The following is an 11,078-nucleotide window of genomic DNA, read 5'->3' as shown; positions in this document are numbered from 1 at the left end:
GCGCGGCAGCACGGTCACCATGGAGGCGTTGAGGGAGGATTTGAAACACGTGGTGCACCTGTATCCCCCGGGACGGGTGCTTTGGATCCTATCCGAGGAGCTGGTTGGGCCAGCGGCCAACCAGCTGGTGCAGGCGGTGTCCGCTCACCTTCCGGGCGGCGGAACGGGTGCGGGCGCGGAGCCCAACACGGGAGGCAGCGCATGCGGCGCTGGGGCCACGCCCGTCAGCGGCGCGGGGAGCTGCGTCAACGCGGGCGCCGCCGGCCCGCCGGCAGCCCAGGAGGTGACTAGAGGGGGCTCAGGGGTGCCCCTGCCCGGAGCCGCGCCGCAGCAGCCGGCGGGCAGCGCGCAGGGCGTGCGGGATGCTGCGGCCGCCGAGGCGCGGGCGGTCGGGGACGCGGCCGAGTCGGGGGCTGCGACGCGGACGGCGGCGGCGGCTGTGGGCGTCGCAGAGCGGGAGTCAGAGGTCGGCGCAACAAGCGGCGGGGACGGCTTGTCGGGGCCGGCCTTACCGCCGCCAAAGCCGCCGCCGCAGCAGCAGCAGCAGCAGCAGCAAGGCGAGCAAGGCAAGGGTCAGATGGCTGCCTCTGGCCTCCTGTCTTGGCTGCCGCCCTTCCTCCAGCCGCAGCAGCAGCAGCAGCAGCAGCAGCAGCAGCAGCAGCAGCAGCAGCAGCAAGAGGCAGCAAGCGGCTGGCTGCAGCATGCTGCGCGGGAGCAGCCGCGGGCCGCGTCGGCTGGGCCCTCCTCATGGAGACGCGAACAGCATCAGGAGCAGGAGCAGGAGCGAGAGCAGCAGCAAGAGCGGCTCTTGCAGTGGCCGAGCGGCCTGTTGCGCTCAAAAAGCACCCCCGCGCCCTCCATGGACGCGCCCGGCTACGACAGCCTCCCACCGCCTGCCAGTGATGCCGGGGGAAGTCGTGGAGGGGGCGCACACCGCAGCGGCGATAGCGCCAACGGTGGCAGCGGCGGCGGCTCCGGGTCCGACGGCGGCGGCTCGGGCGGCGGCGGCGCTCCGGAGGCGGACGCGGAAGCTGAGGCGAAGCTGCTCGCCGACCCGCCGCAGGAGCTGCAGCAGCTGCTGGAGCTGCTTGGGACGCCCTCAGACGCGGGGTCCGCGTTTGCGATAGCGCACAAGCGTGAGCTGTTGGTGCGCCACTTTGTGCAGCAGCGGCGCGGCGCGAAGCGGCGGCAGGAGCTGCGGGTGTTGGGGAGCCCGGAGCCCGGAGGGCCGCAGCCGCGGAAGCCGGGCGGCGCACGGTATCCAAGTGAGGATCCTGCGCCTGCTGAGTCAGTGGAAGGGGAGGAGGCGGCGGAGAGAAACGACGGCCGCGGCGGCGCGGTGGCGCGCGCGTCGGCGGCGCCCGCGGCGGCTGTGGAGCGGCCGCAGGTGGCACCGGCAGAGGCAGCGGCGGAGGGAGCGGCGGGCGCAGGGGCGGCGGCGGCGGCCGACGCGGCAGCGGCCAGGGCGGAGGCTGTGGACCCTGATTCGATGGGGCTGAAAGAGCTGGCGCGGCACTCACTCATTGAGCTGGCCCAGCTGCCCGAGCGCATCGCCGAGAGCCTGGCCGCGTGGCGCAGCGGCGTGGACGCCGCAGCGGCGTGCGTGCCGGCGGCGGCTGCAGCGGCGGCGGCGGCGGCGGCGCTGCCGCAGGGCGGCGGCGGGGACGGCGGCGACAGCAGGAGGTGCGTCTGTGCTCGCCCCCGAGCATGCCGGCCGCGCCGCCCTCGCTCCCTGCCTCCTCCAACCCGCTTTGCTCGTCTCTACCCTGGCGGCTCCTCAGCCCTGCCTATCCAGCGCCGGGCCCGCCACCCGGCTGTCTGCCCCCACCCACTCACCTATCTACCCCCCACCCACTCTTACGCACACACATGTCCACCCACCCACCCACCCACCCACCCAATGAAGCACAGACACACTTGCATGCCCACACACCCACGCACAAGCACGCACACAGAGACGAACGCACGAACGCACGCACACACACACACACACACACACACAAAAACACACACACATCACCTACGCGCATGCGCAGGGCCCCTGTGGTGGTGGTGCCGGACCGCGAGGCGTTCTCGCGCCTGCTGCTGCACCGTAACGCCATCCAGGACCACATCCCAGACGCATACCTGGCGGCGCTGCACCGGCTGCGGCGGCGGCAGCAGGAGCTGCGGGCGCCGGCGGCGCAGCGGGAGGCGCAGGAGCAGCAGGGGGGCCCAGCGTAGGTAGCAAAGCCCTCGGACCTGGTCAGCATGTCAACCTGATCTTGACTCTGGCTGCGTTGCGCCCCCTGCCCCAGATTTTGTCACCTGCCCCCAATTTTGTTGTCAGGGCCATGTGTGAGGTGTACCCCCATGAATCTCTAGTGCTGAGGGATGCACTGACCACTGCAGAGACGAGTTAGACCCACCACTTTCACAGTTTGCTTCGAGTCCACGCGAGAGATCACGCCTCTCAAAACGCAAAATGGCAGGCGCGCCAACCCGAAGGCCGCAAGACATACCATGGAACCCCAGAGACAGGCCCCAAGCACCGCGCATTCAGCAGTCATCTGCGGCGCGCCGGGCCCGGGCGATAAGCTTCAGCAATGCACGCGTCCAGGCAGCCAGCAGGGTACAAAAGTCCGCTCAGCCCGTGGACCAGCCCAAAGCGGGAGAAGAGCCCTGGCGCTTCTCCGCCAAACGTGTGGCACCCACGCCCATCAGTGGTGGTGATGATGGTGATGGTGGGCGTGCGCGTGGGCGTGGCCGCCATGGACGTGCCCGGGGGCGCCCTGGTGCGCGTGGTCGTGTGCGTCCGGCAGCGCTGCCATGAGCGCGATCATGGCCACGCCCAGCAGCAGGCAGCAGAACTTGACCCACCGCGCAAACACCTGGCGGCGGGGCGGGGCGTAGCCAGGCGGGAGCGGCGCGCGCGCGCGTGGGTGAGGGCGGCACGGACCGACGGCAGGTGGTGCAAAGAGGCAAGCGGGCTGCAGCATCAAAAGGGGGGTTTTGTCATCAATAATTTGATATAGATAATTAGACGGACCAACATAATGCCCGCCATGCTGAGAATGATATTCTGTAAAGCCTTGTGACGCTTTGCTGGGCTGCTTTGCAGGGTGTCTGCGTGTCAGAGGCAGCCATCAAAAGGCCGACCCGCCGCCCTGCATGCACCGATACATCACACAATCCACCACGAACTAATTGATTGATACATCTTCCAACCGAACTGGACCCTCCGCACCTGGCTTATGTCTGTGCGCCCACTGCGCATGTCACCCTCAAACTCCTCCTGCGGTGTGTGTCGGGGGGGGGGGGGCCGCGGCGGTGGGGATGTGTGTGGTTAGGTGGAGGCGCACGGATAGACGGCGGCAACCAACAGAAAAGGAAGAGTAGGGCGTGACGGCGGAGCTGGCTGGTCAGGACCGCCATGCCCATTGATTTACCCAAGAGGCCCATCATGCAAAAGGTCCACTTTTGGTTGCATCACACACACACACACACACACGCGCGCACGCGCGCGCGCGCGCCAGCACATACACGTGTGCCAGCCACCCGCACACAACAAACATCACACGTGCATGTTCACCCACCCACACATCTACCCAGCCACGCCCCCACCCCCCCCCCCCCCAACACACACACACCACCCACCTCCACAATCTCACTCATCCCGACGTACAGGAACGTGCCCGTCGCGAAGCAGCTCAGCACCAGCGTCAGCATCGGGTCCACGTCGCGCGCGAACGCGCCCAGCAGGATGGCGGACGGCGCCACCAGCACAAAGGGGCCGACGCCCACGAGTACTTGGCGGTTGGTGGCGCCCTCCTTGAGGAAGCGCGAGCTCAGGGCCTGGGCGCGTGGGCGCGCGGGCGCGGGGGCAGGGGGCGGCACGGTGGCCGGTTGTACGAGGAGATAGGGCGCACGCGTACGCCAGCGCTGGGTGACGTCGCCGGAGCGGCGGCGGAAAGGGGGGGGCGCATGGACTGGTTGCACCAAGTGGCGCTAGCGGCCGGCTCCGGCTGCGCGGGGTCGCGGGGGCCAGCGGGCGCGGCAGCGGGCGCGAGCGCGGCAGCAGTGCGGCCGCGCCGCCCCCGGCCCTGCGCGCCGTTGGTGACGCACCAGCCCGCTGATGAGCTTGTGGCTGGCGATGGCGCCAAGCAGCACGAAGAACTCGCGGCGGCCGTCCTGGGGTTGAGCCGCAGGGAAGGAGTAGCAGAGCAGACGTGATCCAGGCAGTTGTGCTTTGGTGAGGTGGCCTTGCTTGCTGGAGTGCAGCTACTGAAGCCGTGAGAACGGGCCAAGAGAGCTTGCAACCATGCTCAAGAGAGCTCGCTGCATGCAGGATGCACATGAGCGCGCGCACGCAAGCGCATGCATGCAGCATGCAGCACACCAGCACGTCCGCAAGGACACATCTATACAAATGAACATAGGTCTCACACACTGCACACATGCGTATGCATGCGTGCACACAAAACACATGCATGGGCACCCACAACACACATGCAAACACATAGCACGCACAAGCGCATGCTTGTTTCAACTCACCATGAGACCAAGCGCCATGCACTCCAAGAACGTGTGCACGGACATGGCCACCACCAGCACTATGCCCTGCCGCAGGTCCCCATGTCCAGGCGCCGGCCCCTCATGCCCGTGCCGGCACACATGCGAGTGCCCGCGCCCGCCGCCGCCGTGCGAGTGCGAGTGCGAGTGCCCGTGCGGCAGGCCGTCGTCGCCGCCGCCCGCGGGCAGCAGCGGCTTCTGCAGCTGCTCCGCGGCGATCGCCGCGGCCTGGCGCCGGGTTACCACGCCCGGCGTCCCGCCCGCCGGTGCCGACGCGGACGCGGCGCCCTCCGCGTGCGCATGGCCGTGGTGGCCCTCACCCTCCTCGCCGCGCTGCGCAGGCGCCGCGGGCGCCGGCGCCGGCGTCGCCAGCAGAAGCTCGCCGCTGTTGACGCGGCTGACGATGCCGGTGTGTGTGTGGGCGTGCGCGGCGTCGTGCACGCTGAAGAGCACTCGCTCCACAAACAGCACCAGCATGTAGCCCCCAACAATGAGGACGAGATACAATGGATACTCTACGCCGGCCAGCGCCGGCAGCCGCTGCTGGGACTCTTGGCAGTGGGGCAGCAAGTGGATTAGGCCTGCCCGGGGTTTACGGCGGGAGGGGGCGGTGTGCTGAGCGACAGTCAGCGGAGCAGGCGCCGGCACGACGCAGAAAGGCAGCGCGGCCGGAATCAATCGTCCAGGCGGCGGTGCGCAAGATATTGCGCACGACAGCCGCAGGGGGGGGGGCTTGGGCAGGGACGCAGCCGCAGCGGGACGCAAGCGCACGCGCGCACCTGCGGCCACGAAGACGCCGCCTGAGAAGCAGTTGAGGAGACTGAGCCACCACTCGTAGCCGGCCACGGACCGCAAGAGTATGGGGATGTAGATGCCGAGAAGGGCCTCCAGGCCCAGGCCGACCGCCACAACAGCGCGCAGCTGCGGCGTCACCAGGCCGCCGTCGCCGCCGCCGCCTGGGGGCGCATCGCCGAGGTGGCACGACTGGTCCAGCTGTAGTGAGCGAGGGATGGTGGACGGCGCATATGAGCAGGGGTTTCTTCAGCCGGCCCAGCAACCCAGAATCATGGTACATCGGTGATCAGGTCCATACTGGTGACTGCTGCGCGCCCGGGGCTTGCGCTCGACAGCCGCCTCATGCACTCGGCCTGCCGCCAGTGCTACGCCCCAGGGCCGGCCACCTGCGCAGCATGGAGCGCGCCGTTCGCCGCCAAGGGGCCCCTGCCTCTGAACCAGGTCACGCCTGCGAGCTCTATGCTCGAGGGTGGCACTGCTGAAGCCCGACCCCGTCCCCGCGACCCACCTGGCAGGCCATGATTGCGGTGCAGGCCCTCTGCGCGGCGCCCTCGTCCAAAACGCTGCCCCCCCTGCTGAACTGCTGGAGGATGCCAGCAACAGTCAGCTGGTGCGTCGCGGAGGGGTGGGGGCCGCCGCAGGCGTCCCTGCGACACAAAGAGGCAAGGCCCGCGGGGTCGGGTTAGTGGAAGGCAGCCCCCCGACGGCTTAGCACCGCGTCCCGTGCCGCTTGACAAGTGTGCTACGCTGGGGGTGCAGCTGGCAGAGATGCTTGACGTCACCTGCAGCTGCCGCTGCACCTGCACCTGCACCTGCAGGCCCATGGCCGCCTGGGGTCACCGAATGCAGGTGCCCAAAAGCCAGCGATCAAGCACGCACGCACCCTCGCCACGCAGCGCGGACACCCGCCGCACCTGAGCCGCGCGATCAGCTGCCGCAAGTCCTGCGCCTCCAAGGGCTCCTCCGCACCAAGCACGCCAAACAGCCGCTGCGCCGGGCTGTCGTCTAGGGGGAGCGGCTCCAGGCGCCCCCCGGCGTGGTGCGAGGCAGCGGCGGCGGCAGCGCAGGGGCGCGAGGCGACGGCGCACAGCAGCAAGTAGAGGGTGAGGGTCAACAGCAGCCTGGATGTGCAGGCCAGGCCCATGAAGGAAGCCGTCTAAGATCCAGGCCCCAGCATGGGCCGAGTAGATCAGTGTACAGTAGATCGACGTGGAAGATGTCCGGAGAGGTCAAAAGGAGTATCCTGATGCTTATCACATAACCACAGCAAACACACTTGCCTTGCGACAGATTACAGGCAAAAGGTCGCACCACACTGACCGAAAGATCTCACTATCAATTTTGCAGGCCCAACAGACGCGAGAGAAGGCATACCGCAAAGGGATACGTGCATCCTCAAATTACTAGTGTTTTTTCCGGTTGTGCTCCGATCCAAAGAAGAGTCTTGAACAGGCTGTCCCTGCTCTGGGACATCCAGGTACTCTGCTTCACAGCGATTGCGGAATAGGTGCACGTCCTATTGGCAGCTACAGGATCCTAGCGGCACGGCGGCTCAGTGCCGTTCAGCCCAGCAGAGTGTTGGCGGCAACAGCAGCGGTTGTGCGCCGCCCATAGGGCATCGACGCACCGCCCGGCCGCCCCGCGGCCCGGCGTGCGGGCCCGCTCAGAGGACATGTGGCAGTCCCTCAGCTCGCTCACAGCGCAGGCGCAGGCGCTGCGCACCCAGGCGGCGAACGTGCTGCAGGAATCCGCGCATGCGCTCGCCCTCGATGAGACGCTGGTGGGCTGTGGCGGGCTTAGTAAACCGGGTCGGGCGGCCTATCAGGGCTATGGCCTTGGCGGTCCCACGTGATTGCAGGCCCGAGGGTGCATCCCCACTCACAGGTGGCCTGCATATCACCACCTCCTAGTCAGCCGCCACGCTAATCCCTGGCCTCTCCCCGCCTTCCAACCCCACCAGGAGCATGCCAGGCGGCAGGTGACGGCCGCCACTGAGCAGATCACCCACGTCGCGGCGTCAGCCATAACCCTCGAGCCCGCGTCCCCGTCCAGCGGCCGGCGCCAAGGGGGCACCGCAGCACGCACGCCGCGGTATCCGGCCCAGCAGCAGCAGCAACAGCAGCAACAGCAGCAGCAGCAGCAGCGCCGTCAGGAGCTGCTGCATGGGCAGCATCCAGAGGAGGGCATCGACAGCGACGGGTTCCAAGAAATCGCGCTGGAGGCGCACGCGGCGACGCCCGGCTCGCCGCAGGCGGCAGGGGGCGGCGCCGCCGCCGCAGAGGCGCTGAAGAAGCGGCTGGCGGCGGTGGAGGCCATGGCGGCGGAGGCGCTGGGGGAGGCTGAAGAGTTGCGGGACGAGGCTGCGGCGCACAAGGAGGCGCGGCGGGCGGCGGAGCAGCAGGTGCGGCGGCGGGGCTGCGGAGATCGCGCGAGGCCGCTGTCGCAGCTCAAATGGGTCCCTCTGGGTTTCCCAGTGCAGCAATATCCGCTCAATCATCATCATCCACCTGAACACAAGAGGTGTTGCTTGATGCAGTCGTTGCCGCACAAAACTCCTTCTTTTTGCTGTCCTTGCAGGCCCTCGCATTGCAGGCGGAGCTCGAGGCCGCCGTCACTGCGCAGCAGCAGCAGGAGCGGCGCGCCGCCGAGCTGCAGCGGCTCCTGGAGCAAAAGCGAGCGGCCGAGGGCTCCGAGAGCCCCTCGCCGGGCGGCGACAGCGGCACGCTCGCCGCCGCGCAGCAGCAGCTGGAGGCGGTGCGGGCGGAGGCCGAGGTGGCGGCGGCGACAGCGAAGACGTGGGAGGAGCGGGCGCGGAAGCAGCTGAAGCGCTCCAAGGAGCTGCAGCAGCAGGTCGACGAGTTGCAGCAGCAGCAGCAGCAGCAGCAGCAGCAGCAGCAGCAGCAGGACGACGACATTACGTCCGCTGGTCCCTTGGGTGCGGGTGCGGATCAGCTGACCCAGCGGTTGGTAGAGTCTGAAGAGGCCTTGCAGCGTGCCATACAGGATGCGGAGCAGCTGCGGGACAAGCTGCGCGCCGCCGAGGCCGCCGCCGAGGAGCGCACGCAGGAGAGCCAGAAGGCGGCGGAGGCTAGGGCGCAGCTGGAGGCACGGGTGGCCGATCTGCAGGCCCGCTTGGACGACAGCAGCGCGGCGGCTGCCAAGGCCGACGCGCTCGCCAGGGCGGCGGCGGTGGAGCTCGAGCGGCTCCGTGGAGAGGTGGAGGAGAAGGTGGTGGCGGCGGCGGACGAGGCCAACAGGCGCGCCGAGGCAGCCGCAGCAGCGCTGGAGCAGCTGACAAGCGAGGTGGACGGGCGGCTGGAGGCGGCCGCTGAGGCGGCGCGCTTGGAGGGTCAGGAGGCGCTCTCGCGGTTGCAGGGTGAGCTCAAGCGCGTGGCGGCCGCGCTGCAGGCGGCAGAGGACGAGGCGGGCGCCGCCAGGGCCGAGGTCGAGGGCGAGCGCGCAGCGCGGAGGGAGGCCGAGGAGGCCGTTGCTGCTGAGACAGCCTCGCGCAACGAGGCTGCGGCTGCCGGCGCCGAGGCAGACGTCGCGGCGGCGCGCGCCGCAGCCGAGGAGCTGCAGCGGGTGCAGGCAGCACTGGCAGACGTACAGGCGGCCCTTGAGTCTGAGCGTGCACTGCGGCAGCAGGCGGAGGCTGCCGCAGCAGAAGCCGCTGCGGCCGCAGCAGGCGCAGACGCTGGGACTGCCGCGGCGCAGGCCGCCGCTGAGGATCTGCAACGGATGCAGGCAGCACTGGCAGACATCGAGGCGGCCCTTGAGTCCGAGCGTGCACTGCGGCAGCAGGCTGAGGCTGCCGCAGCGGAGGCCTCGGCGGCTGCGGGGAGCGCAGAGGCCGGGGAGGCGGCGGCGCGGGCCGCAGCCGAGGAGCTGCAGCGGGTGCAGGCAGCATTGGCAGACACAGAGGCGGCCCTTGAGTCCGAGCGTGCACTGCGGCAGCAGGCCGAGGCTGCTGCGGGGGCCGCCTCAGCCGCCGCAGGGAGCGCAGAAGCAGGGGAGGCGGCGGCGCAGGCTGCAGCCGAGGAGCTGCAGCGGGTGCAGGCAGCACTGGCACAGGTAGAGGCGGCGCTTGAGTCCGAGCGTGCACTGCGGCAGCAGGCCGAGGCTGCTACGGCGGAAGCCACTGCGGCCGCCGCAGGGAGCGCAGAGGCCGGGGAGACGGCGACGCTGGCTGCAGCTGAGGAGCTGCAGCGGGCGCAGGCAGCATTGGCAGAGGTAGAGGCGGCGCTTGAGTCTGAGCGTGCACTGCGGCAGCAGGCCGAGGCTGCCGCGGTGGAAGCCGCTGCAGCCGCCGAGGAGTGGGCGGCCGCCGGGGCGCAGGCGGCGGAGCAGCAGCAAGAGGAGTTGCAGCGGGTGCGTGCGACGCTAGCAGAGGCAGAGGCGGCTCTGGAGACCAAGCGCGCGACCTTACGGGATGCGGACTCGGAGCCAGCGGCGGCGGACCTGGTGCCCACCTCACCGCTTGAAGGCGAGCGGGCGGCGGGCGACGTGCAGGCGGGCGCGGGCCAGCAGCAGCAGTCTGAGGTTCAGCGCTTGCAGGCTGCGCTGCAAGAGGCGGAGGCGGCTCTCGAGGCGGAGCGGACCGCGCGGCAGCAGGCCGAGGCGGCGGTCGCCGCACGGCCACCTGCGGCCGGGCGCGACGAGGCAGAGGCGGGCGCGGGGGCAGCGGCGGCGGAGGCCGTCAAGCCAGGGCGGGAAGAGCTGTTGTCTGAGGTGGAGTGCCTGCGTGAGCGGCTGGGCGGCGAGCAGCGGCGCGCAATGGCGCTGGAGGAGCGACTGGAGGAGCGGCAGGCCGGTCTGCTGGCGTTGCAGGCGCAGCTGCTCCACCTGCAACAGGAGCGCGGCGGCTCGGCGGTGGAGCAGCAGGCGCAGCTCGATGGCGCATTTGCGGCGGCCGGGGCGGGCGCAGCTGCGTCGCCCCTGGCGGGCAGCGACTCGGATCCCGAAGCATCGGCCGCTGCCGCGGGTGCGCCTGCTGCTGCTACAAATGGTGCGAGCTTGGCGGGCGGCAAGAGCAAAGGCAAGCGCAAAGCAGACAAGCGGCGAAAGAAACAGGAGCAGGAGGCGGCGGCAGCGGAGCTGCTGCAGCAGCAGCAGGAGCAGCCGCCGCACGAGCAGCCAGAGGACGGCGATGCTGCGTCCACAGGCGCGTCCTCAGCGCCTGGGGATGCGGCTGCCGACGGCGCGGCGGCGGCGGAGCTGCAGCAGCGCCTGCAACGGTTGTCGGACGAGCACGGCCGCCTGCAAACCGACAACGCCGAGCTCCTCGAGCGCCTCGCCGCCGCCGAGGGCGTTGCCTCCGCCGCGGCTGCCGCCGCCGCTCAGCCCAGCCCCGCCGCTGCTGCCCGGCGGCGGCGCGGCTCGGGCGCGAGCAGCGTTACCGGCGCCGAGGGCGAGGACGACGCTGACCTGGCGGCCGCGCTGGCTGACCTGGCGGCCAGCCGGGAGGAGCTGCTCGCGCTCGACCGGCGGCTGGCGGAGCGCGACGCCGACGCGTCGCGGCTGGCGCAGCAGGTGCAGCAGGCGCGCGCGCTGCAGCAGCAGCTCGAGGCGGCGCTCGAGGACGCGCAGGACCAGGTGGCGGCGCTCGAGGACGAGGCCGCGCAGCTGGCAGCCGAGCAGGCGCGGCTTGAGGCGGCCCTCGAGGACGCTCGCGCCGAGGCGGCCGCGGCGCACGGCGCCGCTGCGGCTGCGGCGGAGCGCGCGCGCGCCGAGGG

The 11,078-nt window shown here is 70.1% G+C and overlaps 3 protein-coding genes across 3 annotated transcripts; 2 read left to right on the top strand and 1 right to left on the bottom strand.

Moving 5' to 3' along the window:
- Nucleotides 1-577: 577 nt before the first annotated feature.
- MNEG_9556 (hypothetical protein) lies at nucleotides 578-2,223 on the top strand (the record flags this gene model as incomplete). The annotated part of the gene is made up of 2 exons (XM_014041974.1): nucleotides 578-1,683; nucleotides 2,037-2,223. 2 exons carry the CDS (start codon nucleotides 578-580, stop codon nucleotides 2,221-2,223), a joined length of 1,293 nt encoding a protein of 430 aa, XP_013897428.1.
- Nucleotides 2,224-2,699: 476 nt separating this feature from the next.
- Nucleotides 2,700-6,490, bottom strand: MNEG_9555 (ZIP family transporter; the record flags this gene model as incomplete). Its single annotated transcript, XM_014041973.1, has 8 exons — nucleotides 2,700-2,870; nucleotides 3,227-3,274; nucleotides 3,637-3,834; nucleotides 4,105-4,170; nucleotides 4,534-5,132; nucleotides 5,331-5,544; nucleotides 5,855-5,993; nucleotides 6,261-6,490. 8 exons carry the CDS (start codon nucleotides 6,488-6,490, stop codon nucleotides 2,700-2,702), a joined length of 1,665 nt encoding a protein of 554 aa, XP_013897427.1.
- Nucleotides 6,491-7,018: 528 nt separating this feature from the next.
- MNEG_9554 (hypothetical protein) lies at nucleotides 7,019-10,994 on the top strand (the record flags this gene model as incomplete). Its single annotated transcript, XM_014041972.1, has 4 exons — nucleotides 7,019-7,126; nucleotides 7,307-7,747; nucleotides 7,924-10,856; nucleotides 10,976-10,994. 4 exons carry the CDS (start codon nucleotides 7,019-7,021, stop codon nucleotides 10,992-10,994), a joined length of 3,501 nt encoding a protein of 1,166 aa, XP_013897426.1.
- Between the last annotated feature and the right edge of the window lie 84 nt (nucleotides 10,995-11,078).

This window comes from Monoraphidium neglectum (assembly GCF_000611645.1).
Source record: "Monoraphidium neglectum strain SAG 48.87 unplaced genomic scaffold scaffold01976, whole genome shotgun sequence".
NCBI lineage: Eukaryota > Viridiplantae > Chlorophyta > Chlorophyceae > Sphaeropleales > Selenastraceae > Monoraphidium > Monoraphidium neglectum.
Note: the sequence above shows the minus strand (reverse complement) of the source record. Positions and strands in the feature narration are given on the sequence as shown.